General features: G+C 49.8%; 3 protein-coding genes across 3 annotated transcripts in view; 1 reads left to right on the top strand and 2 right to left on the bottom strand.

Moving 5' to 3' along the window:
* Nucleotides 1-20: 20 nt before the first annotated feature.
* LOC130404674 (elongation factor 1-alpha, somatic form) lies at nt 21-8,646 on the top strand. Its single transcript, XM_056609537.1, has 8 exons — nt 21-1,954; nt 3,346-3,532; nt 3,712-3,891; nt 4,854-5,150; nt 6,081-6,231; nt 6,333-6,589; nt 7,224-7,458; nt 7,577-8,646. The coding sequence occupies exons 2-8, from the start codon at nt 3,389-3,391 to the stop codon at nt 7,699-7,701; spliced, it is 1,389 nt and encodes a 462-aa protein (XP_056465512.1). The 5' UTR covers nt 21-1,954; nt 3,346-3,388; the 3' UTR covers nt 7,702-8,646.
* Nucleotides 8,647-8,911: 265 nt separating this feature from the next.
* Nucleotides 8,912-24,720, bottom strand: ddx43 (DEAD (Asp-Glu-Ala-Asp) box polypeptide 43). Its single transcript, XM_056610214.1, has 16 exons — nt 24,379-24,720; nt 24,196-24,251; nt 22,398-22,509; nt 19,605-19,772; nt 18,727-18,808; nt 18,044-18,200; nt 17,597-17,715; nt 17,376-17,486; nt 16,258-16,399; nt 14,946-15,046; nt 14,785-14,872; nt 14,269-14,396; nt 13,930-14,178; nt 13,421-13,508; nt 12,993-13,196; nt 8,912-9,224 (listed from the first exon to the last, which is right to left on the bottom strand). Exons 1-15 carry the CDS (start codon nt 24,671-24,673, stop codon nt 13,002-13,004), a joined length of 2,091 nt encoding a protein of 696 aa, XP_056466189.1. The 5' UTR covers nt 24,674-24,720; the 3' UTR covers nt 8,912-9,224; nt 12,993-13,001.
* A 1,535-nt stretch (nt 24,721-26,255) lies between these two features.
* LOC130404975 (potassium voltage-gated channel subfamily KQT member 5-like) overlaps nt 26,256-27,552 on the bottom strand; it is a 21,915-nt gene continuing 20,618 nt past the window's right edge. Inside the window, exons 14-16 of the mRNA XM_056609929.1 lie at nt 27,486-27,552; nt 26,896-27,098; nt 26,256-26,781 (exon numbers count right to left, since the gene is read on the bottom strand). The exon at nt 27,486-27,552 is cut by the window's right edge and continues 60 nt beyond it. Of these exons, the coding sequence (XP_056465904.1) occupies nt 26,256-26,781; nt 26,896-27,098; nt 27,486-27,552 (796 nt within the window). The remainder of the gene's footprint in view (nt 26,782-26,895; nt 27,099-27,485) is intronic.

Below are 27,552 nucleotides of genomic sequence, written 5' to 3'. Positions count from 1 at the left end.
ACCACTGGGGCGGCAGCACTTTGACCACTGGGGGGGCCGCACTGTGGACCCTGAAGAAGAGTCCAAACTAGTCACTCGAGTCAATCCCTTCGAGATGTTCCGTACACCTGGGAGCCCACCAACACGTAGTGCCCGGTAAAGGGCTTTTTATGGTTCCAAGTTCCCGCAACGCTATGATCACGCAGACGCTTCGACGCAGTCGTGAACGTTTATGATGCTACGTCGGGTTTTAGTAAGCGGACCAATCACAGCCCTTGCTGCTGCGTCGCCTCAACGGAAGGTTACGTAAGGGGTCCGTAACCCCCTTTCGTTGCGGGAATGTGGAACCATAAAAAGCCCTTAAGACCAGGCCTCTCTCTCTCTCTCTCTCTCTCTCTCTCTCTCTCTCTCTCTCTCTCTCTCTCTCTCTCTCTCTCTCTCTCTCTCTCTCTCTCTCTCTCTCTCTCTCTCTCTCTCTCTCTCTCTCTCTCTCTCTCTCTCTCTCTCTCTCTCTCTCTCTCTCTCTCTCTCTCGGAATTTTCAACAGTTAAAGGGACTCGAGCCTCGTTCATATGAATGTGAGGCTAAATATTGTATACAGATGCTGCAGATATTGTATCGTAATGAATCTATTAAGATGTTTTTATTAATTACTTAAAATGTTTTTATAAATTACTTTTACCTGTTTTTATTAATTACTTAAAATGTTTTTATAAATTTATTTTACCTGTTTTTATCAATAACTTTAATGCATGAACTCGATTTTCTGAGAGGGAAACAAAGAGGACCAAAATTCACCGCACACCGCTTGCTCATCTTTCTTTTCGTAGGATGGTATGGGTAAGTACCGCCTTTTTTCGCCTCTGATTGGTTGGAAGGCTTCCCCTTTAGATCGTGGTTCGAATAGATATATGATATGAACTTTATTCGTCAGCAGTGCTGAAATTTGTCTTGCGACCCAGCAGCCCTTGCATGTAAAAACAGAAAACATGAATTACACACATTGACATGACACATTGAAACACAACAAATGTACATACATGGGTACAGATAGTCGAGAGCACATTGTCCACCACTTCGCCTATCTCCGGTTTAGCATCAAAGTCGATTGATGGACAAAATACTTTTTTAGTCTAACCTTCTTGAAAAGTGGTACCTCGTAACTCCTTCCTGAGGGCAATAACCTTTATTCACTATACAAAACATGACTAGTGTTTGAGGTGATGTTTTTTGCCAACCTCAGCATGCTGTTGTCATACGTGGAAGTATACAGCTCCTGAAGTGGTTGTCCAACAATCTTTGAACAAATGTTTAGTTGTTGTAACATTTGTGACTTTAGGGCTACAGACAGACATCCATACCAGGTACTGCATTAGTCCTAGCTGTTTGGGGGAGTTAAGGTTTAGGGTTAAGGGTGAGGGTTAACCCTCACCCTAACCCTAACCAATCGGAGAGCCCTTCCAACCAATCAGAGGCGAAAAAGGCGATACTTACCCCTACCATCCTACGAGAAAAAGATTCGCAAGTGTGTTAATCAACACTTTGTTTACATTAATTTCTAATTTGCATATCTGGAGAATAAGGGAGTTGATTCATCAAGCGTTAATGTTTAAAGTTCGCACAACCTTTTCCTTATCGTTTAGTTACTGAACAAGAGACGCGTTCTGAGATCTGTTTTGTATTCTATTGTTCTCTTAATAAACCAAATGATGTCTTAAAACTCCGTGTCCCGTTATCATGAACTTATTATGAGGCTAGTGTCATAAAGCGCCTACAACGGGGCATCCTGTCGGTCCGCGGGGCGCCTGTCAGCTGGCCTACTGGATCCACCCTACGGGACCTGATCCGGAGTGATCTGGACCAGGTCCTCACCTGCACCCGCCGCGCGCCCTGCGCGTGATGCTGGAGACGCGTCGCGGCCGCGCGCACATTACGCAACCGGCGGGCGAACGGATCAGCGCTAGACGACCGACAGGTAAACACTCTGATGTTACAAACAGGACCGCAGTCATTATTTTGGATTAATTACTAAGCTGTCAAATCAAAAAATATCTTTCTTTAAGGATTTGAATCGAGTACTTTATAGTCCGCTGCGTCACGAGTGGACCTCTATTAAAGAGCGCATTACGCGTCTGAGTGGAGATGATAATATGGCGCCGAAAGCTGAGCCCGTTCGTCAACTCAGCTTTAGCCCCGTTCACCGAGACGGTCCGACGGCGTCTGGACTGCCCGGTCCCGGAGCCGTCGGGTCTCGGTCGGTCTTCATCAACAGGCTCGTGTTGCCGGTGGATGGAGTTACAAACAGCCTCCGCCGGCCGCCGTCCCGCGCTTTGCATGAAGCCAGAGACATTTGTTTACCTGCGTCTCTAAACTCCTAATCATCAGCTCAGACCGTGGGGGTTAGTGAGTTTGACTCGGTAGGTCTGGATCAGACGCGGGGGGGTTAGTGAGTCTGACCAGTTAGGTCTGGATCAGACGGGTCTGTTTCCTCCATAATGAGGAGAACGGGTCAGCTGTCCCATTGGCCCAGGAGACACTGCATGCCTGCCCCGTCTGGCCCCGTGTCCGATCAGAGGACAGGCTTGCTGAAGTTAGGGTTAGGTGCTGAAGCTAGAGTTAGGTGCTGAAAATAGGGTTAGGTGATCATGTAGCTGGTGTTAGGGTCAGGTCCAGGGTTAGGTGATCATGTAGTCAGGGTCAGGGTCAGGTCCAGGGTTAGGTGATGTAGTCAGGGTCAGGGTCAGGTCCAGTAGCTGGTGTTAGGGTCAAGCGGTTAAACACGTGGACTCCCGCTGGCACCGTTGGCATGGCTGTAATCAGCCAGAGGCTGATCTGATGTTGAGGCTGATCCACGGAGAGGTTACCATAGCGCGTTACGCGTCGCTGCAGGGAGTCTGGCCCTGTCGTCATGACGCTGGTCTCTTGAGGGGGGAGACAGCAGCAGGCTCACTCCTGCTCTGGTGGTGTGTTGTTGAGGTCTGGGTCTGTGTGGTTCTTTAGGGGTCAGGGGTCATCTTGCTAACCCCTAGCTGCTCATTAATAAGAATGATGAAGCAGGCTGGGTCCTACAGCTCTGTTGAGGACAGAGGTCATCTTTAAACTGTCGACATCGCGTGCTGTTTCAGGGTTAGGTGATGTTGAACGCTCCCTATCTTCAGCCATTGTGGATTTGGACGAGGCCCTGTCACATGGTTTTGTTGACCAATGGCAGGCGGCGATGTATTGAGGGCGTGTGGGGAGGGTCTGCCTCGCTGGGGGAGGAGCCTGCCTCGCTGGGGGAGGAGCCTGCACAGCGAGTGGAGAGGAGACCAGTACAGCGCTGCCATTGGCTAGCGGTCCCCTCATTGTGTCTGTGTTCCTCGGCAGGCCAACGTTCAGCTCAGAGGTCAGAGGTCAGAGGTCTGCGGCCATGGGGAAGGAGAAGCAGCACATCAACATCGTGGTGATCGGTCACGTGGACTCTGGGAAGTCCACCACCACCGGCCACCTGATCTACAAGTGTGGCGGGATCGACAAGAGGACCATCGAGAAGTTTGAGAAGGAGGCTGCCGAGGTCAGTCGCCATGGAGACCGTGGACACCCCTTAGCCCCCCCCGTCTCCTCCTAAAGCTCTGTGTCTGCTTCTACTGTTGAAGATGACTATTTATTTTAGTTAACCGTTAGTGAACTCATGATGTAAAGGTGACCCTGGTGGAGGTGTGTGATTGGTCGACCGTGCCCTCTGACCTCCAGATGGGGAAGGGCTCCTTTAAGTACGCCTGGGTGCTGGACAAGCTGAAGGCGGAGCGGGAGCGCGGGATCACCATCGACATCTCCCTGTGGAAGTTTGAGACGGGGCGCTACTACGTCACCATCATCGACGCCCCCGGACACCGCGACTTCATCAAGAACATGATCACCGGCACCTCCCAGGTGACCCCACCTCTACTAACACACCACCTCTATACCACCAACACACCCTCTCTACACCACCTCTACATCACCTCCACACCGCCAACACCCCATCTTTACACCACCACGCCACTAAGTCAACTGATTATTTATAGACTTGGAAGTTATTACGGTATTCATGAATATTTGCCGTTAAGACCTCATGGCCCACAGCAAACATCAACCCCATCGTGAGGTTGGTTGGTTTATGCTCGCTATGTTTTGAATACTAAATGGATCACTTTTGAAGAATACATCTCAGCCTTAAAATAAATAAAGCCTTAAGTTTTACTTCCCATACAATACAAGAGACATAATACATTTATAAAATCCAATCTACTTTCCACCACACGCTAATGCCAGAGCTAAAGCTAGCATGAGCTAGTATGAGCTAGCATGGGGAGCTACAGCCACTAACATTCCTTGTGGCTAGGCGGACTGCGCCATGCTGAGAGTTAGTATGGGGAGCTACAGCGGCTAATGTTATGTGTCGCTAGGCGGACTGCGAAGGGGTGAGAGCTAGCATGGTGAGCTACAGCCGCTAACATTCTGTGTCGCTAGGCGGACTGCACAGTGCTGAGATCTAGCATGGGGAGCTACAGCCGCTAACACTCTGTGTCGCTAGGCGTACTGCGCAGTGCTGTTAGCTAGCATGGGGAGCTACAGAGGCTAATGCTCCGTGTGGCTAGGCGGACTGCGCAGTGCTGAGAGCTAGCATAGGGAGCTACAGAGGCTAATGCTCCATGTGGCTAGGCGGACTGCACAGTGCTGAGAGCTAGCATGGGGAGCTACAGAGGCTAATGCTCTGGGTGGCTAGGTGGACTGCGCAGTGCTGAGAGCTAGCATAGGGAGCTACAGAGGCTAATGCTCTGTGTGGCTAGGCGGACTGCGCCGTTCTGAGAGCTAGCATGGGGAGCTACAGCGCTAATGCTCCGTGTGGCTAGGCGGACTGCGCCGTGCTGATCGTGGCGGCCGGGGTCGGGGAGTTCGAGGCGGGGATCTCAAAGAACGGGCAGACCCGGGAGCACGCGCTGCTGGCCTACACCCTGGGGGTCAAGCAGCTCATCGTGGGCGTCAACAAGATGGACTCCACGGAGCCGCCCTACAGCCAGAGGAGGTATGAGGAGATCGTCAAGGAGGTGAGCACCTACATCAAGAAGATCGGCTACAACCCCGACGCCGTGCCCTTCGTCCCGATCTCCGGCTGGAACGGGGACAACATGCTGGAGGCCAGCCCCAACGTGAGCCAATCACACGCCTTCACACTCAGTACCGGCCAATCACACGCTTTCACGCTCGGTACCGACCAATCACACACCTTCACGCTCAGTTATGGCCAATCACACGCCTTCACGCACAGTACACACCAACCATGCGCCTTCACTGACCAATCACACGCCTTCACGCTCAGTACCGACCAATCGCACACTAGGGGTGGGAAAAATAATCGTTTCTTCGATGCATCGCGATTCTTTCTAGAAGGATTCCATCTCGAAGCAGATAAATTGATAATCTGAATTTGCCTTCTGCAACATAGTGTTCGCCAGAGAGGGAGTAATTTTTTAATTATTTCATTTATCTTTATTGTGTATTGGCTAATCTGATTTGTCTTGACATGATTGCAATTCAGCCTAGGCATATAGCATTCACGCAAATTCACAGCTAGACACGCAAACTCCTTCTAATTGACTAAGAGCAGCTTTTTCTTTAATGACAATATTAAAAAAAAAAAAAGTTCTCTTTTATATACTTCAATATTGCGTTATAATGCAAGCTGCATTGATTATTGCATTGTTCATAATAAGTCATATTTGTGACAAAAGCTTTTTCTCTAATAAAGGGTTAGGGGGGGATGGGAGTTGGTGGGGGGGGGGGGGGTGCAGAGTCCAGGTGAACTCCTGAGCCAAGTGAGTCTTTAACCCGCTCAGACACGTTGGCTGGGAGGGAACACTGAGGGACTGGAGTGGGCAGCAGCTGTGGTGGGGCTGTAGTGGGGCAGAAGGTGGGGCTGTAGTGGGGCAGAAGGTGGAGCTGTAGTGGGGCAGAAGGTGGAGCTGTAGTGGGGCAGAAGGTGAGGCAGAAGGTGGGGCTGTAGTGGGGCAGAAGGTGGGGCTGTAGTGGGGCAGCAGGTGTAGTTGGAGCAGCAGGTGATTCTTGCGGCGTCCCTGCAGATGACGTGGTTCAAGGGCTGGAAGATTGTCCGTAAGGAGGGCTCCGCCTCAGGGACCACCCTGCTGGAGGCGCTGGACTCCATCCAGAGCCCCAGCCGGCCCACCGACAAGGCCCTTCGGCTGCCGCTGCAGGACGTCTACAAGATCGGAGGTGAGGACCCCAGGGGGATTCAAACCGGCGCGCTGTACCGTGTGTTGCTCAGGGGCTCCGTCGCCTATGTCTTTTAGAGACTTCACTTCCTTGTCTCGCAGGGATCGGCACGGTGCCGGTGGGCCGGGTGGAGACGGGCGTGCTGAAGCCGGGCATGGTGGTGACCTTCGCCCCGGTCAACGTGACCACGGAGGTGAAGAGCGTGGAGATGCACCACGAGGCCCTGGCCGAGGCGCTGCCCGGGGACAACGTGGGCTTCAACATCAAGAACGTCTCCGTCAAGGACATCCGCCGCGGGAACGTGGCGGGGGACAGCAAGAACGACCCGCCGCAGGAGGCCGCCCTCTTCACCGCGCAGGTTAGCCTAGCTACCAGCTAGCCTAGCCACCAGCTGTTCCTCAGGTACCTGCTAACAGCTAGCCTAGCTACCAGCTGTTCCTCAGGTATGTGCTAGCCTAGCCTAGCAACCAGCTGTTCCTCAGGTACTTGCTAACAGCTAGCTTAGCCGCCACCTGTTCCTCAGGTACCGCGTAACAGCTCGCATAGCTACAAGCTGTTTCTCAGGTACATGCTAACAGCAATCTATCTACAATCTGTTCCTCAGGTAGGTGTTTACAGCTAGCCTAGCCGCCAGCTGTTCCTCAGGTATCTGCTAACAGCTAGCCTAAATAACAGCTGTTCCCCAGATAGGTGCTTAACAGCTAGTCCATCTACAAGCTGTTCCTCAGGTACCTGCTAGCAACTAGCTACAAGCTGTTCCTCAGTTAAGCGTAAGGTACCAGGTAGATGTTACAATAGCTGTTTCTCCGGGTAAATATCAGAGCATGGCTTGTTTAGAACATATATATAGTATATATAATAATATATTATAGGGTAATGGTTCAAATGCAGGTTACGTTAGCTATCACTGGTTCCTGCTCCAGTGGTCCAGGGGGGTCTGAGCCAGTGGTTCCTGCTCCACTGGTTCAGTGGTTTCTGCTCCGTGTCTCCAGGTGATCATCCTGAACCACCCGGGGCAGATCAGCGCGGGCTACGCCCCGGTGCTGGACTGCCACACCGCGCACATCGCCTGCAAGTTCAGCGAGCTCAAGGAGAAGATCGACCGCCGCTCGGGGAAGAAGCTGGAGGACAACCCCAAGGCCCTGAAGTCCGGGGACGCCGCCATCGTAGACATGATCCCCGGGAAGCCCATGTGTGTGGAGAGCTTCTCCCAGTACCCCCCGCTGGGTGAGTGGCCTCTCCCAATACCCCCGGCTGGTTGAGTGGCCTCTCCCAGTACCCCCCGCTGGGGGAGCGGTTCTTCTGTGACGGTGGTGTTTGGTTCCTGACGGCTGTTGTGTTGCAGGGCGCTTCGCAGTGCGCGACATGCGGCAGACGGTGGCGGTGGGCGTGATCAAGGCGGTGGAGAAGAAGAGCAGCAGCACTGGGAAGGTCACCAAGTCGGCCCAGAAGGCCCAGAAGAACAAGTGACCCCCGTGCCCGGGTCCACTGGGGCACGACCTCTGCCTCCGCCACCCCCATCCTATCCTACACACCCCTACACCAACCCATCCTCCACCCTACACCACCCTTATCTCAACCCTCCTGACCTCCACCCCATCCTCCGTCACCTCAACTCCCGCCTCCTCTTCCCTAACCTTCACAACCCGACCCCAACCAACAAGTCAACCTCCCGCTTCCCCCACCCAACCACTCCTCCACCCATCCCCTCCCCACCATGGGCTGCTTCAACTCCACCCTCAGAGACTGCTTAATGATGCAGCTCAAAAGCACCAGGAGCAAAGAACTCAATCCTCCCCCCTTAAAGCCCTCCAACCCCCCAAGGACCCCCCCCAGGACTCTCCAACACCACCCCAGGACCCTCCAACCCCAAAGGACCCCCCCCTCCCCAAACATCCCCCAGGACCCTCCAACCCCCAGTCGGTGTGTGGTTAGACCATCGTAGCCTCCCTTGTTCTAGCTCCTTGATGGACATTATACGACCTTGTGTTTTAGCTCCTTGACGGTTGACAATCTGTAGACTTCCGCGTCGCATCGCCACTCTAATGTTAGCAAGATGCTACTAACTCCGTTGGCAAGATGTTGCTAACGGTGCTAGCTCTCGCTGTAGCGCCTCATGCCGTCTAAGTTATTTTTATGTTGTTATGTATTAGTGTAGTTTGTTTGAATTTGCCGGGAATTCCTGGTATGTAGATACCTATCAGAACTTCAAGCTTTAAATCTTGCGTGTTAATGATTAAAAAAAAAATAAGGTCCTGAAGGAGTCCTAATAAATGGTTGGTTCACTAAGGTCAATCAATTGTAAGCTTGATGTACTGAAAGTTAATTAGCATAAGCTAACGCACCTTATCTAGACAGCACAAGCCACTGGGCAAATAAAGATGTTACAACCAATCCTGTGCCTCTTACTTTGACCCGACAGGACATAGTCTGTAAGGTGGAGCAGATTGAAACTCACTCAAACGACCCTCTTCACACACTAACCCCAACCTCCTCTCAATCAATGAGCCTCCCTCATGTTACAGGCTGGTGGACATGATCAATGGACTGGTGTCCCAACTGCCTTGGGTTACTCTACTAGATACTCAGTCAAACTGAAGATACCACTGAGGTGATCCAGACGCTGCAAATGAGCCTCTGAGACCTGAGCGAACAAAGAGTGGGAGTCGTTTTACATGTTTTAAACAATTTAATCAAAATGCACACAACAGTCGTCTGAACAACAGCACCTCGAGCAAAAAACCTCGAGTACACTCTTTGGAAATCAACCATTTGGAACCTCAATACAAACATGTGGGTTGTCCTGGGGCCCTAACTACAGGGGTCTTCCTCCTGGGGTCACACTCCAGCGACCATAGGGTCAGGGGCCGTCCTCCTGGAGCCCTACTCCCGGGGCCCTCCTTCTGCGGCCCTCAGGGCCCATCATCCAGGTGTGCTGGTGTTCACACAAAGAAGGTGAATCTCACATTGTAGAACAGACCCCCATCGTAGACCTGCAGCAATACAATGATCAGTGTGGTCAACATGAGCATGATTATAAAGGGTGATGAAGGGTTAATTGAAGAGGTCAACAGCTTGATTCTTATTAGTAGTTTAATCTAAGTAATCAACCCACACCTGGTGGCATGTCATGGGATCTTTAATAGAAGCGCATTGTGACGGGTTTAACGGACAGATTTCCTTCATACAAGTCTGTAAAGACTGGACGGTGGAAGATATTTCACACCATGAGATACATATTCAACAAGTCACAAGATGTATTCCAGGTATTATGACATCGTGGGGCACTGAGGATTATACATGGAGGTCAACCCGTCTAATGGAGATCTATCGGGTCCCAATGAGCCATCGCTTAGGAAGGGACTCTTCAGTGTTTCCCACAGACCAGGTAGCAATGTGTGGCGCCGGTGGGGGAATGGAGTGTCCCGGTGCCGAGTCGGTCATCGGGGTGTATGCCGATGTATGAGTGTGACCAGCGGGCGGCGTTCAAAACACACACTATCTGAAGCTGCCATGTTAAATAAACACCTGTATGCTAATCTATTGTCACCTGCTGAGACAATTTTAAAGCTACAAGAAGCATTTGAAATCATTCAGCTCAATCTTAATTAATTAAAGTAAGAAAAGTAAAGTAAGTTTTTAGTTGGCTTTAACAGATAACAACTAAAAACATTTTTACCAGAACCCTGACTGGTTTCATTCCCTGCCCCAACTCCATACATTATAGGCAGGCCAGTATAATTAGTTTGCTCATACACATACCTGGACTTCATGTTGGCGGAAGACCCTGAATTTTACTAAAGCTGGGAGGTATTTATTTCAAATACTGAACTCAAGACCTACCTCAACCAATATAAACCCGTTATATTTAACTTTTTTGGTAAAACGAAATAGTATAATGTAACCAGGGCTCTAAATTAACACGGCTGGCATTAATAAAACGTACTAGCCAATTTGGCCGGTGATGCATGAGGCAATCAAGTCAGTCAGAGCCGCTCTACTGTCCTCGCTCCCTAGCAGTACTGACTTCATTTCCCATGAACAGTGTCGTGATGCTACGTGATGACGCATAAGACGCCCATTGGCTGCGCGCAGGGAGTGCAACCAACCAGCTCGAGAAACCATGGAAACAGAAAACACAAAGAAGAAGAAGAAGAAGACAAAGAATTAATGAACGGAGCAGAAACTATCCAAAGAAGGGAGGGAGCTAGCTAAAGTAAATTAAAAAGTAGCCTAAATTTAAACTAAATGCGGCGGTGGTTGGTTGGACAGACGTCTGGGGGCGAGAAGAGGCAGGAGATGAGATTGAGAATATAAACAATGCGTGCGAAACGAAAAAAAGAAAGTCAATACCAAATGGCTGACGTGTCGTGAATGGCTTGTGTTTGATCACGAAAATTACGTCATGTTTTGTAAGGACTGCCGCATTTTACGCAAAAGAAAAAAACAAAACAATTTCGTGGTGGGAACAAATAATTTTAAAGTCGAGGCTGTAAAGGACCATGAGAGTGCCCAGAGTCATCAGGAGAGCTTCAGGATTAAATCCGCCAAAACAGGTCGTATTGAAGAGAGCCTTGCTGGGAGAAGCCTTTCTTTATTAAAAACGTCGGAGCTGGAGAAGTTCTCTTATCTTCACTGGAAAAAAAATTGGCTAGCGGAAATGATCACGAAAATGACTGGCTGGTAATCAAAAAAGTTCATTTAGAACCCTGAATGCAACAATAAAAATATTATAATAAGGAAAACCCGCTGCTTCGGGTATTTCTTTGATAGGCCAGGCCTCAAACATTGCGTGTGGAGAGGAGGAGCGGGTGAATCAGCTGTCAGTGCGTGTAAACGTATCAGTGATAGACCGGTTGATCCAAATTGAGCGGTTGCGATTCACCCAAAGAAAAATATATTAATGATATTCGGCTTGGATCGATTGTATGGCGAATACACTTTTGTAAAAAAATGTTTTTTTATATTTATAGACCAGGTAACAGTCTCTCTGATTTAGGTCACCGTTGCATTTCAAATATGTAGCCTATGTTAAGCCTAGGCTATTTGTTGACCTGATGAACAAAGGTTTAAATAAGCAGAATGTTAAGAGTGTCCGCTAGTAAAAGCCCTTTCTTAAAATATTGAGATTTTATATACTTGGGAGATAGCATCAATCCCTGTGTGTAACTGCTCAAACAACATTTTATGTAGGCTAGCTTGAAATCCTTATTTATTGTGAAATTAAGCTAATATTATTAACTTTTGCAAGAATGCTGAAGCCGGATTAACTAGATTTATGCAATAATGCAGGTTCCTTAAGTTAAACTGCTATGCATTAGAGCTGTAGCGACGCGTCAATGACGTTGACGTCAAAAATTCGTCGACGTCAAATTTCTGAGAAATGGACGAAAGTCACAATAAAGGAAAATGTCCGTGCACAAAATCATCAAAGGTATGGAAATACTTCAAGTTAAGTCCTAAACGGAAAGGTGTTGTGATTTGCACTCTTTGCCAAATGGAGTTGGCATATCACAAGAGCACGACAGCAATGTTGGAGCATCTCAAACGAGAAAGTATCTCGTGCGCACGAGAAAGTATCTCGTGCGCACGAGAAAGTATCTCGTGCGCACGAGAAAGTATCTCGTGCGCACGAGAAAGTATCTCATGAGCACGGGGAAATATCGTGTGCATATCACTGGCAGTGTGTGCGTGTGCGTGTCGTCAGCGAGTAGGTGGACGAGCGAGGAGAGCGAGCGATAGCGTGCGTGTCAGTCTAGTGAAGTAATGAACGAGTCCGGTTGTGTGCAAGAATAAAGTACCCAGCCTGTCAAGAATCGATGGCCGCTTCATTCCATCATATTCCGACCTATAAGCAGACTCACTGTCGGTCAAAGTGAAGGGTCATGCCCCCGAGAGAGCATCGGCCCTGGAGGGAACGTATCACCTGTGCTCCTCGGTCTGGGAGCCGACAGCAGGAAAGATGTAACTAACCATCTCGTAGTTGGAGGCGGAGCGCAAGAGAGTATACGCACACATTTCTTTCATGTCCCTTTACGGGTTCCGTATTAAATAAAGTATATTATTAAGAATTTTTTGGTATTTATTTGAGATACATTATGGTTTTTATTAATCGAGCAACAGAAAAATAGATAATCGTCCAATTAGTCATTAGATTAGTCGACTAATCGATAAAATAATCGCCCGATTAATCGTTTAATAAATAATCGTTTACCCCCAGCCTTACTATGCATTAACATTGTAATACTTTGTTTTAAAAGCATATGACTCAGGGATGTGGGTCGGGAAGCAAGTTGGGTACATTATTTAAATAATTAATACTTGCGGTCCGAGTTTTGGTTGGGTTGGTTGAAAACGTCCGGCAATCGCAGGTCGTTTATAAGTGTACCCGCGCACCACTGGTATGTATGTGCGCGCTTGTTTGTGTGTCAGTGTGTGTGTGTGTGTGCGCGCACGTTTGTGAACGAGAATGACAGGGAGATAGAGTGCTATGTGGAGATGAATGAACGGAACGATATTTATATTTCAAAACTTGATTCTTTGGCGCTGCACCCCACATTGGTCTAATTGTGGGAAACAATGAACTGAATCCATCAGATAACCCTCCGTCCGAAATTATATGAAATGTGTCCGAGATGAAACAATCCACTTTTACGGTGGGCTGTGATATAAACATGTATCTTGGGTCATCCACTCAGACCAGCTAAAGACAAGACTTTAAGACAAGACTTCAATGTGCGTGTGCGTGCGAGTGCGTTTACATGAGGTCCTCAGAAAGCCCAGCGGTCCTCGTCTCTACGGCCCCTCCCTCCTCCTCGACCACCTCCTCCTCCTCGACCACCTCCTCCTCCTCCTCCTCGACCACCTCCTCCTCCCGCTCCTCCTCCTCTGGGCCCGCTGAGCTCGCGGTCTCTCTTGTGTTTCTCATATCTCTGCGCCATCATCACCAGCTCCTCAGGGACCTCCTGCAGGGAGACAGCATGGAGCACACGAGGCTGGTGCATGAGGCTGGTGCACGAGGCTGGTGCACGTTGGACATATCCATCCTAACTCCAGATAAGTTGTCTTGTTGGGAAATGCAATATCCACCCCAAGCATTAGAGTTCTCCTGGAGCTTTCTGGGACTGTACAGCTGGTAGCTTGTGTAGCTTGTAGCGTGTGTAGCATGTGTAGCATGTGGCGTGTGCACCTGTCCCGCCCGCTCCAGGATGGTGATGAGCTCGCCGGCGTTCCTCCAGTCCTCTCGGGTCACCAGCGTCACGGCGAAGCCAGACCGCCTGCAACGGCCCCCGGTCAGCAGGCAGCAGAGCGCTCAGGGTTAGCATGGAGGGCGTTAGCGTGTCCAGTGGTTGCGTTTCAAGGGTTAGCTGGATATGTGTTAGCATCTGTCAGTGCGTGGCGTTTTAGCTTGTGATGTGTCCAGTGTTAGCGTGTCCAGTGTTAGCGCGTCCAGTGTTAGCGTGTGACGTGTCCAGTGTTAGCGTGTCCAGTGTTCGCGTGTGACGTGCCCAGTGTTAGCGTGTCCAGTGTTGGCGTGTCCAGTTTTAGCTTGTGACGTGTCCAGTGTAAGCGTGTGACAGTGACTGACCCTGTCCGGTGTTAGCGTGTCAGCTTGTGACGTGTCCAGTGTTAGCGTGTCCAGTGATAGCGTGTTAGCTGGTGACCAGTGTCCAGTGTTGGCGTGTGGCGGTGACTGACCCTGCGCGCCCGGTGCGGCCCACGCGGTGGACGTACTCCTCGATGTTGCGCGGGAAGTCGTAGTTGAAGATGTGCGTGATGTCGATGACGTCCAGGCCCCGCGAGGCCAGGTCGGTGGCCACCAGGATGCGCACGCGGCTATCCTTAAAGTCCCGCAGCGCCTCCTCACGGTCGCACTGCTCCCGGTCGCCGTGGAGACTCTGGACGGCCAGACCCCGCAGACACAGGTCGCTGGAGAGGTCATCCGCCCTGAGGGACACACACACACACACACACACACTGAGGATGGCCTGGTTCTTAGCAAGCAATAATACATTGTCATTAGTGTCTTTGGCTCACATGATTTTCTTTCCGACGAAGATGAGGACCTTGTCGTTGGGCTCCATGTTTCTGATGAAGTCGAAGACGTAAGCCTTCTTGTCCTCCTCCGTCACGAACAGAACCGACTGGTGCACTGAGGTCACCGCCTGGGGACAACCAGGCGCTACAGACCATCATGCTACTGGCAACACAACCTGCTGCTTACAACTAGCGTGCTACTAGCAACACAACCTGCTGCTACCGACTAGCATGCTACTAGCAACAGTACCTGCTGCTACCGACTAGCATGCAGGAGCAACACTAGCTGCTTCTCAAAACTAGCATCCTGATGCTAGAAACTAGCATGCTACTGTCATGCTTTTAGCAACCTTCTACTAGAAGCTAGCATGCTACTAGCAACCAGAAATACAACAAGCTAATAACAACCAGCCTGCTTTTAGCAACTAGCATGCTACTAGCATCCAGACACCCAACCTGCCGCTATAGATAAGCTTCATAACGTGCTTCTAGCCAAGGGCAGGTAGAGGAGCTCACCGCCAGGTCCAGCGTGCCCACGTACACCATCATGGGGTTCTTCAGGTACGACTTGGCGAGCCGCCGCACCCCGGGGGGCCAGGTTGCGCTGGGTGGGGGGGGGACAGCGTTAGTCACGTAGCAGCTTCCCTCATCACAGTGTGAGGGAGGGTACAGCTCACCTGGTCATCACCGTCTGGCGGTCCGGACGGACGTCCAGCAGGATCTTCAGGATCTGAGGCTCGAAGCCCATGTCCAGCATCCGGTCCGCCTCGTCCAGGACCTTCAGAGTAAAAGCCCCGAGTCAGACGGCTCACACGACACAATGCTGGCACAACGGTGACACATGAGCCCAGAGTCAGACCAGAGCAGCCAGACATAGCCGCCCCGACCGACAGCCGAGAACTGCTCCTTGACACCTCTCATCGAATCTAGACTCATAACATAGATGACCCGCTTTAGATTTAAACCGATGACTCATAGTGAGCATACCTGAATAGTGAGAGTGGCCACGAAAAAGCAATCCGAGGCACTAAAAAGGTGGATTATAGGATCCTGCTTGGGGTCGGTTCCCCTTGCTGAGTACATCCTGACCCCCTGCTGGCCGCTCAGTCCCACATTCATGGGGAGAACACCGTTCAGCCGGAGCGTCCAAATGCATCTACTGTTGGCCATTTCTATCTGATCCTCTTCCTCTTCACTCAGCCACTAGCGTATTGTCAGAGCCTTCACTCACCATTACGGATATTTTCAAGCCAAGAATCCCCCGCCGATATGATGCATTCTTAAGTTTGCAGTTCTTTTGCCATCTTGTTTTTAAGACTCGATAAATCGATTGACGAATAGAGCTCGCGTGTACAGCCCTACATCCGTCAAGAACCCACAATCAATCGACTCATCGAGTCGAAAACAAGATGGCGTCGACAGGTAAACTACTGAAGGTGTTATGGGTGCATAAAATCTAATTTTCAATAAACTATCTGTACTTTCAAAGTTATCAATGCCTCGTTTTATTTGTCAAGACCCTCATTATACTACCGGGAAGTGTCGGGCTACCTCTAGCCTTGTATTTGGTTTAAAAGAGCAATTTCTTTTTTACCATAAGAGATGCCCTTAGCATCATGTATAGCATTTTGTTAGAATCGTCCAAAAACAGCCAACGTTGTATAGGCGTCGAATAGGCGTTTTTTTGCTCCCCAGCGAACGTTAGAACTCGTTATCATACTAAACATATCCCAGATCCATTTGTCACCGATTTCCTCTTTAAGGGGACATTTATCAAACCCCACCCTGAAAGATGTCCCGGCGCCTGTTGGTTCTTATAGGAACCTCAGCCGCCGCATGAGTTGGATCACCGTCCCGTTAGGAACCCCGCGGTCCTCCGATGGCCTCCTGGCTGTAGACCCCACCTACACATCGCTCTCATCGGCCTGGTCTACGGGGCTAGGACCCCCGGCTGTAGAGCCCCGGCTCCAGGCCCCGCCCACATCTCACCACGTAGGTGATGGATTTGAGGTCGATGAGCTCGTTCATCTGCAGGTCGTTGAGCCGTCCGGGCGTGGCTATCACGATGTCCACGCCGGCCTGCACCTTCTTGATCTGGGCCCTCCGGTCCCCGCCCCCGTAGATACACACGCTGACAGACGGACGGAAGGAAACTCTTCAGAGGGCGGATACTGTTTATGGTTCAATTGAATGCAATGTGTTTGGTACTTTATTAGGGGTGTGACGAGATCTCGTGCCACGAGATCTCGCAAGATTAAACTTGACGATATTACCCGTTGTGTTAAAAATCTGTCTCGCGAGATTTCTGAGCTATCCAAACTTCTATTTGTGGCCTGTAGGGGCAGTGATGCGCCTTTGATACGTCTAGCCTCCCAGAACCTTACGAAGGAGAAGGAAAAGAAGTAGAGAAGGAGGGGAAGCAGGGGAAGCAACCATAGGCAGCCAGAATGACGTCGGAAAATACCCGTATAACCGTCGAAGATGCCCCCGCCACTTTTAAATGATTTGTTTGGCAGCATTTTGGGTACCCGGCGGAAATTATGAATGGCAGTAGAGTGACTGATAAGACACGGAAAATACCAAGTTGTCAGTGACATACTTGGTCAGACTCTGTTTGCACTATTTGCACTCTGTATTGATGGAGTAGAACTTTGATTTGGTTTTGCACATAATATTGTTTGCACTTCAAAAAAAAGATAATTATTTAATTTAATTTATTTTACTTCAACTTTTATAAATTTTAGTTTTAGTTTCAATTTCATGAATGTTAAGAGTTATAATAAAACATTTCAAAATGCATGTGCAACTCGGTTAAATAAAAGTCTGTTGCTCCAGTCATATTTTGTCATTGTAGTTTTTTTAAAATCTCGTCTCGTCTCAATCTCATGAACCGAATATCTCGTCTCGTCTCGTCAGCTGAGTGTATCGTCACACCCCTATACTTTATACATCTTCAGCTTTAGGGATCTGACTGACGAGAGGAGCCATGCTGTGTGTGACCCCAGCTCTGTGTGACCCCCGCCCGGGGTGACCCCAGCCTAGGGTGACCCCAGCCCGGGGTGACCCCAGCCTAGGGTGACCCCAGCCCGGGGTGACCCCAGATGTACCTCTTGAAGCCCTTGTAGCTGTACTTGCTGCATTCGGACTCTATCTGCAGAGCCAGCTCTCTGGTGGGGCTCAGCACCAGCATCGCCGGACCCACACGGTCCGCCCTGGAGCTGAGGAGACAGCACACAGCTAGAGGACACAGGACACCGGAACGGTAGTCAGGTAGAGGACAGGTGTCCAGAGACAGGTAGAGGACTGTGAGACAAGTGGTGAAACTTACACAGGCTGTCCGTCCATGTGGATGAAGCCGGGCAGCAGGTAGGCTAGGGTCTTCCCTGTACCAGTCTGGGCGATCCCAATCAGGTCCTCCCCACTTAACAGGACTGGCCATGCCTGAGACTGCACACACATACAAGTTGGGGGCGGGTCCTTCCTGTCCAGGGTGGGCTAGAGCTATCTGAATGGGGGTGGGGTTCGGGGTGTGCCTTATCTGTAGGGGGTGGGGTTAGCCCTACCTGTCTGGGGGTGGGGTTAGCTCTACCTGTATGGGGGTGGGGTTAGCCCTACCTGTATGGGGGTGGGGTTAGCCCTACCTGAATGGGGGTGGGGTTTGCCCTACCTGTATGGGGGTGGGGTTTGTCCTACCTGTATGGGGTCGGGTTTGCCCTACCTGTATGGGGTTTGGTTTGCCCTACCTGTATGGGGTTGGAGGTGGAGGTAGCCCTACCTGTATGGGGGTGGGCTTGGTGAAGCCCACTCTCTCAATGTTGTCCATGATTCCCGGGTAGGGCTGGAAGGCCTCCAGGAAGGTTCGGCAGGGGTTGGGGAACGGACGCTTCCCTTCCTCCTTCAGGTCATCCACGAAGATGTTATTATTCTCCTTCCTGTAGGGAACAGGAAGGACAGATGTTGGGAACAGGAAGGAGGTCAGCGCGTCGGGAACAGGAAGGAGGACAGCGCGTCGGGAACAGGAAGGAGGACAGACGTCGGGAACAGGAAGGAGGACAGCGCGTCGGGAACAGGAAGGAGGACAGCGCGTCGGGAACAGGAAGGAGGACAGCGCGTCGGGAACAGGAAGGAGGACAGCGCGTCGGGAACAGGAAGGAGGACAGCGCGTCGGGAACAGGAAGGAGGACAGCGCGTCGGGAACAGGAAGGAGGACAGCGCGTCGGGAACAGGAAGGAGGACAGCGCGTCGGGAACAGGAAGGAGGACAGACGTCGGGAACAGGAAGGAGGTCAGACGTCGGGAACAGGAAGGAGGTCAGACTTGGGGAGAAGGAAGGAGGTCAGACTTGGGGAGAAGGAAGGAGGTCAGACGTCGGGAGAAGGAAGGAGGTCAGACGTCGGGAGATGGAAGGAGGTCAGCCGGCGGCGGCGTTGGGAACAGCCATGATCCATGAGCAGCTCACCTCCAGTCCACGACCTCGGCCTCAGTGAGGGTGGAGACGCTGTCGGCCTCCAGGTAGAAAGCCTTCTTAATGGGAGGCAGGTCTGGGGTCACAGAAACAGGCTCCAGGTCAGATGTTAGACATGGTATAACACAAGCTCTGCTAACCTAATCTAGAAATATGTAACATAACCTAATGTAGTAATACGTAAAATGACCTTATTTGGTAATACTACTGAATCTAGTGATACGTAACCCAATCTGGTACCATGACTAATCTAGTAACATAACCTAATCCAGTAACATGACCTAATCTAGTGATATGCAACATAACCTAATCTAGTAACATGACTTTATCTAGCAACATTAAATAATCTAGCAATATGTAACATAGCCTCATCTAGTTTCATGACCTAATATAGTTACATGACCTAATCTAGTGATATGCAACATGACCTAATCTAGTAACATGACCTAATCTAGCAAAATTAATTAATATAGTAATACGTCACATGCCTCAATCCAGTATCATGACCTAATCTAGCAACATTAAATAATCTATTAACATGACCTAATCTAGCAACATTAAATAATCTAGTAATATGCAACATGCCCTAATCTAGTATCATGACCTAATATAGTAACATGACCTAATCTAGTGATATGCAACATGACCTAATCTAGTTATGTGTAACATGACCTAATCTAGTAATATGTAAAATGACCTAATCTAGTAATATTAAAAAATATAGTAACAAGAGCTAAACTAGTAATATGTAACATGGCCTAATCTAGTGATATGTAACACAGCCTAACATAGTTATATGTTACATAACCTAACCTATTCATATACGTATCAGAACCAGCACACTGTAGCCGTCCCCAGAGTGGTGCGCTCACCTTTCCACTTCATCTCCTCATACATCTCCCGGTTCTCCCTGATGTTGGTCCAGTCGATGGCCTCCCGGGCCGGAGCAGCAAGGGCGGAGGACTGGAGCTGGGCGTCCGTCCAGGAACTGCCCTTTCTCATCTCTCCTCCTCCTCCTCCTCCTCCTCCTCCAGCGAAGCCTCCTCCACCACCGAATCCGCCTCCTTCTCCTCCACCGAAGCCTCCTCCTCCACCTCCTCCTCCACCACCGAATCCGCCTCCTTCTCCTCCACCGAAGCCTCCTCCTCCACCTCCTCCTCCTCCACCGAAGCCTCCTCCTCCACCACCGAAGCCTCCTCCTCCACCGAAGCCTCCTCCTCCACCTCCTCCTCCTCCTCCACCGAAGCCTCCTCCACCACCGAAGCCTCCTCCACCACCGAAGCCTCCTCCTCCTCCTCCTCTGCCAAAGCCTCCTCTTCCTCTGCCACGACCTCCAGCAGGAAACAGGAAACAGAACCAACCACAATGATGGATATGAGGTGACAGCAGGGCGGGGAGGTTGGCTCCAGTAGCTACCGACCTCGTTGAGTCCACACACAACTGTCAGATGTTATTAAAAAAAATAATAATGTAAATAAAAACTTCCGGAATTGAAATGTATCAAGCTTAGGGCTTGGCGATATGGGCCAAAATGAATATCTCGATATTTTTTTACTATATCTCGATACACGATATATATATATATATCGATATATTTTGAATCTCCTCTAGAGCACAAGATAAATGCTAGATTCAACCATGTCTGGCATAATGTTACGTCAGTAATAATTCTAGTATTTCTGAAACATAAGTCTGCATGTAACATATTGTTTAAACTCATTAGTGCTTTCGATGGGAACAATTTACAACTTGCACATAAGAAAAGGAAAATCACAGCAAGTTAGATTTACCAACACAGCATTTATTCAAACCGTTAATTATTTATTAACGGTTTGAATAATAATCATATATACACTGCCAGACAACAGATCCAGTGCTATTCTTTTTCTAAACCAAATCCTCTGTTTCCAGCCTTTTTTCTCTCTCTCGCTGTTCTCACTCACCGGTTGGAGGTACACACACCTACAGCAGCGCGCCTTCCAGACTACGTCACACTCGCGCGTCCATGAGAATGACGCAGACTCGCAACGGGCGGGGGGAGTGAGTGTGTTTAATGCATACGATTCTGTGAGGCAGAGAGCCACAGGAAAGAGCGAGAGAAGGGAACACTGTGCGTTCACACCAAATGCGACATTTGTCGCCCGTTCGCGTTGTCGCCGAAGATTTGTCACGCCACAAATCATAATCTGTCGCTGTGCAAGTTTTGTCTAATTTGTCGCGCCACAACAAGATAACCACCATTGCATGTCTTTACCTTTTGTGGAAGAGGGAGAGACGTCGGAGGACGCGACGCAGTATATTCATAATATTGTAATGACCACGGAAGAGGCAGTGAATGAAGTATTGATTAGACAAGAGATTTATTAGATGGGCCTACCTAATAAACCGTTGGAACACACAAGACCGGAAACCATAGCAACGCCGGTAAACAAACCCCGAGAAGCCCAATCCCTATGAGCTCCCCACGCTACGGCCATCCGGAGGCGCACAGAGCTTTTGGCCATGATATTATAGATACAATTCTATTATATGGTATACTATTATATATAGAGCTCCGGTAGTCGCAAACGGCAAAATTCACTTTCTCCTCCATGCTGCAGTTCACCCCGGACTGCACTGCAACGAGTTTGACGTTTGAACGCTGATTGGCTGTTACGTAACACATGTCACTCAGGACTAAAAAAATATATATTTGGTTCCTGTTGGTTGTCAGTTGAGGTCATGGGTAGGTAGGGAATTTAATTTATATTTTTATTTTATTTTTTCCAGCGGCAGCGAATGATCGGTAGGTTGTTTTTATTTAAAAACGAGAAAATTCGCTCATTCTTGTACAGAATGAAGAGGGGCTTTTTTTTTTTAAAGCTCATAAAATAATTTGGGTCGCACATAAATTGACAGGGTCGGTCGGAAACAGGAACCAAACCAAAAAAAATTGGAACGCTGTATGTTGAACGCTGATTGGCCGTCATCATGCGAAATTCGCGTCAAAGATGAAATATTTCAACTCGAGCGAATTTGTCGCGCCTCAAATCCTTGTGAACGTGCTCGCCTGTGCACGGCAAAAGTGTGGCGCGACAAATCAAAACTTGTCGCCGGTTTTCTCTCGTGAAAAATTCGCCCGATACGCGTCTACGTTCACTTTGTATGGGATCTTGTCGCCCCGTCGCGTTTGGTGTGAACGCACAACGAGTATGCCCGCGGCGGTAAAAATAAACAGATTACGTGCCAACTTGTATTCGATGTTCGCGACAGGGGCATTTTATACATCCCCTGGAGAATTTAATATATGCGATATATCTCGCGATATATCGCATATATTAAATTATCGCCCAGCCCTAATCAAGCTAAATGAATGTACTTTAGACCCCTGGGGGGCAGAAAAGATACTTCCCCACTTGGTTTAACAAATTCAACAATATATTTTGGCCTGAGGCATTCTGGGACCGTCCGTTTGGCAAACACTAGATGGACACGGAGCACTGAATGACGTCTAATGTCTTTCGAACACCTGCTGTTCTAGGACATTGGGATCACACAGAAGAGCTGGTGGTCAGGACGGAACAAAGATACGATCGCCATTCCGCACTACAAAGACTGTCGTTGGCGTACTGCGTTCTACATTATATACCAATGAACCGTTTTTAACTGTCTGGTTGCCTCACCACGGAGGTTGCAGTGGTCTTCCAGCACCAGGTCCTGGATCAGCTGGCGGGCCTTCTGCTGGTCGTCCGGAGCTCCGTGGATCACCACCGTGCCCTCGTAGTCGCCCTTCTGGATCTGCAGCACATCAACAGGTTCGTTATGTAGCATGTGGACCAGGGCTCTAGCTGCCCGTGGACCAGGGCTCTCTAACTGTTGCGTACGCACAAAACGGGGCTGAAATGGGCGTACGTGACTTTCCACGCCAAGGTTGTGATCTATAAAAAACCAACTTGACAGGAGAATGTGTGCAGCCCTAGGCAAACTCTGACCCATGCGTACGCATGGTTTGGAGGAAAAGGAGAATAGGCGACACAGATGGTGTGGTGGGGAACTGAAGTCAGACAGAAGAATTGTAGAGTGAGAAGAACGATTATGTTTTATCATCGGCCTTCAATTTATTTTCAACCCGTATCATGCGTTAAATCTATGTAATCAGAATAATTGAAGTCAACTGCGTTATTTCTCATTTATAACTCCAGAAACATCTCCTTAGAATAGAAATAAAAAGAAAGTCTCTATAATTAATCCCGTCACTCCATACTGTCCACTGACGGCGCAACTAAATGGAATAAAGCATCTGTCCAACACGTCTCAATAACATAATATTTTTATGTGACACTGTAAACACATAATCAAATGTCAATTAAATCCCAAGTGTGGAAAACCAAGCCACACTCCTCAGCACAATTGTTGTCCATTACTCTTGATGCTTTTCATGACAAATCAGGCATTAAAGAGGGGTTATGTTCAAGAACATTTTACGTGGGTGATTACAAACTGATTATCCAAGGTGTTCTCGTCAGTCTTATTACCGTAACCCTATAAATACATACGTGAGCGCCGTGGTAATGCTGCACCATGTGGCACTTCTGGCGGACCATGCAAATGGCAGGATTCGGAGGGAGAGGGTCTTTAGGGACCATAACGATTTATTGGTACATAAAAATATGTACCTTTACGTCAGACCACTTCTTTTTTAATTCTGGGTCTGTGCGCTCCGTGCTACTGACAGAGTTCACTGCTGCAGCAACATGTTGCCACTCAATCTGCTTTTTGTTTCGAACAAAACTACCCACAAGTGTCTCCACTTCAACCTCCTTGAAATTTCGCTTTTCTCAGTCCTTCCACCATTGTTTCCGACAAGAGATAATACTTGCAACTAAGTCTGTTTTATATGCAGATCGCATTCATGAAGTCATTTGCATTGACCATTTATGGTTAAAAAGGGGCGTGTACAGGGCGGAACGTGAAGCTGATTCAGTTGCGCACACTTGTAGGCACTCTGTGATTTATAAAGCAAAGATTGCGTACGGTATGCGTACGCAGGGTCTTATAAGTCTGAATATTTTTTGGCGCACACAAAACTTGGCTTTTGGGCGTACGTACACTTTTAGTAACGATCCCACGCAGTTTTATAAATGAGACCCCAGGGCTCTAGCTGCTAACACACACATATTACGACATCTATATACTACCAGCGGTCTAGCAGAAAGGGGCTGCTCCACCGTATTAAGCAATCATCTGTATCTGTAAATCTTCCAGCTATGATGCGAGTGTTAAGATACTCGAGAACCAGACCCTGGTTCTCCCTATCTGCAGGCGGTCAGACCACCTGCTGACGTAATCAACCGCTGGTTTATGGCTGCGTTTTAAATTAAACGTTTTATTTTAGTGTCTGACATGCTGGAGCTGAGGGGTATGAGGGACCTCTGACCCCGTCAGGGTATCAGGACCAGCCCGCTAATAACCACTGGGACTTGCCTTTATCCGCGCCCCAGTACCTTCTTCCAGCTCCCGGATCTTCTCTCCTCCACGACCTGGGGGGTTAGCAGGGTTGGGGGGGTTAGCACGTTAGCTAAATGAGCGGTTCGCTCACGTATTGGCGGGACTTGGCGGTTGGTCTTAATATCATCACACAGACACCCGGGGCTATAAAATACTGACCTATAATCCGTCCAACATGCTGGTTTTCAACAGTGAACGTGACCGCCGTGCCGGACTCGGAGCTACCGGCCGGCCCCCCGCGGCCCCGCCGGCCGCCGTCGTCGCTCCGCCGGTCGGTCCCTCCGTCGCCGCCCCGCCACGGAGCTACGGAGCTCACTCCGTAACTCACTTCCGAACTCACTCCGGAACTCAAGCCAGAGAACCCCCATCTGACGGTCTCCTTCCCGTGGCCCCCCACTGTGGCGGTGGCGATGGCCACGCCGCTACTGTCGTACTCATTCTCCCAGTCCGACATTTTCACTGAACTTGTTCAGCACGTGTGTACCAAGATGTCAGCATCCGGTGACCTCTGACCTTCAGAGCCTTTAGTGAGGATAAAATACTTTACTTCGATTAATAATTTATGGATAAAATACTTAACTTCACCTAGTCATTTAACTGATAAGTTAAAGAAATAATGACAGTGGTCGTGCAAAGTATTTCATGAAAACAACAAGCTGTGGAATTTAATTTAGCTTATTAAAAAAATAAAAAATATTCGGACAAGTTAACGGTAGTGTAGTTGTTTTAGTTTATTGATACAATAATATATTTTACAATATTTATTTTCCTATTTCGAGAACATGTGAATAAATGAAACATCTACGTCACGCTGTCGCGCTCCTAACAGAACTACAAAACGTCTCCCAGAACCCAGATGGAGTCGTTCCTTAAGACAGTGGCCTGCAGGCAAACACACTCAAACATTAACCCTTTCAGTAAGAAGGCTGGTGGTTTGGCTTTCAAACACTCAATAGTAATATTCGTTCAAATATAAACGTAAAAAAATATGTTAACTTAAGTAGACCCACATCTCAGCAGTGTCACAAAATAATTAAAAACATAAGACGTTGGTAGCACATTTAAGTATACAACTGAAGTGACAAAAGTACATGATGGCAGCTTCAATCTAAGAGGTTTTAATCATAGTTTCTGCATATATCTTCTTCAAAACATTCAAGCACTTCAGCAGCAACATGGCCCCAACATTCATCTTGCCAACACCACTTTCCCCCCTAAAGGCCCTGTGGCAGAAATGCATGCTGGGATATGGTGTTTAGTCCAGTAGATTCGGGATGATACAGTGATATCAAGGTTTGGAGCGGTTGTCACAGCCTTTCACCACATTAGAACAAGAAAACTCCTTTCATGCCGGCTTTATATTTGAAAGACTTTTTAGTGATGACACCCCCTCATTATCATTAGTGGCAAAACGGTGCAAATAAAAATAAACAGCATTAAGTGTCCCGAAAGCGCGAAAGCGCCACCTGCAGGCCATCAGCAGAATAACAGCCGCCGATGTGCGATATGAGTAGGGTGCTACCTGTAGTAAAGGTGAGGCTGTGAGGCTGGTGCTTCCTGTAGTAAATGTGAGGCTGTGAGGCTGGTGTTGCCTGTACTACAGGTGTGGCTGAGCAGGGTGTTACCTGTAGTACCGGTGAGGCTGAGTGGGCGGGCCCAACTGTCATACACGTGATCGGTGGTTGATTGGTGAGTCACCCAAGCAGCTTTTGAGTACAGTACATTTACAGTAAAAACGAGAAAAGTAGCTTCTTCTATCTGACGGGTATCATTATTTAAATGGTGAAAATGGTTGTTTCGGTTAATTGATGAGGGATATGTATGAGGGCATGGCTACGTCTAGTACCTCTCCTGTTAGCATCACAGAGGCTAACGCTAGCGGCTCCCTTGTTAGCATCCTTATGAGTTAGTATATTCCTTGTTAGCACCACAGTGGCCAAAGCTAGCCTCTCTTCATCTGGCAGCCCATTTATCTATGTGTCACTTTGGCTTTGATTGGTCGATGCAGTTGTGTGCGTGTGTATCTGTGTCCCATCTCATAGGTTTGTGTGCGGGGGGTAGTTCCTCGTCCGCACCCCCCCAGCAAGACCACCAGGCAGGAAGTCCACCTCCGGGGACAGGAAGTCCACCTCCTGGGACCGGAAGGGAGATTCCTCTGTCTCCGGATCTGGCCGGCCTCTCAAGAGTTGCCCCCGGTGATCGTGGTCGCCGTGACAACCGTCACCATCAGGACCGCCATTACCATCAGTACCATGGTTACCATCAGGACCCCCAGTATCCCCCCCGGTCCCCAACCCGGCGGCCCAGCTCAGGGGCCTGGGGGCGGGGGCGGGGGCGGGGGCGGGGCCCCCCAGTGCCCGCCCCACCTCCAGGCTCAGAGGTCGGATCCAGGCCGCCTCTCCTCTCAGACCCGCCCTCCCCCGCAGAGGCACCTTCCCCTGGGAGGGGCCGGCTTCGCTCTCCCCGGGCCCCACCACCACCACCAGCGGGGGGGCGCGGCCTTCTGCCGGCCCCCGGGCCAGGGGCCCACCTGGGGGAGAGGGGGGCAGCCGGGGGGCAGTCCTCCCGACGGGGCGGGGGGGGCAGCAGTCCAGCGCGGGGTAGGGGCAGTCGGGGGAGAAGAAGGGAGAGGGGGTGAGGGAGGCGGTGGAGGGGGGGTAGGAGGGGGGGGCTGAGTCAGAGGAGGTGGAGCAGCCCCCCTCCCCGTCCTCCTCCTCCCTACCCTCAGGACTCCCTCCCTGAGGAAAGCAGGAGAACGAGGTCTGGTAGGGGGGCTCTTCCCCTTGAGGGTCGGGCAGCTGCAGGGAGGGGCGGGGCTTGTGGAGAACATGGCGGTAGACCTCCAGCAGGGAGTCCAGCTTACACTCAATAGACGACACCTGAGAGAGGGAGACAGGCAGTTATACACCTGTCTGTCTGGGAGTGAGCTATAGACACTCTATAACCCACCTGTCTGTCTCTCCACCTGTCTCTCTAACTCACCTCTCTGTCTCTCAACACCTGTCTGTCCCTTCCACCTGTCGGGCTCTCTCACCTGTCTCTCCACCTGACTCGCTCTAACTCACCTGTCTGTCTCTCTCACCTGTCTGTCTCTCCCACCTGTCTGTCTCTCCCACCTGACTCTCCCTCTCACCTGTCTGTCCCTTCCACCTGTCGGTCTCTCTCACCTGTCTCTCCACCTGACTCGCTCTAACTCACCTGTCTGTCTCTCTCACCTGTCTGTCTCTCCCTCCTGTCTGTCTCTCCCACCTGACTGTCAATCTCACCTGTCTCTCCACCTTGCACACCCTCCCCAGCATGCTGAGGTCGTCCATCATCTCTCCGTCAGCGATC

Source organism: Gadus chalcogrammus, chromosome 15 (assembly GCF_026213295.1).
Source record: "Gadus chalcogrammus isolate NIFS_2021 chromosome 15, NIFS_Gcha_1.0, whole genome shotgun sequence".
NCBI lineage: Eukaryota > Metazoa > Chordata > Actinopteri > Gadiformes > Gadidae > Gadus > Gadus chalcogrammus.
Note: the sequence above shows the minus strand (reverse complement) of the source record. Positions and strands in the feature narration are given on the sequence as shown.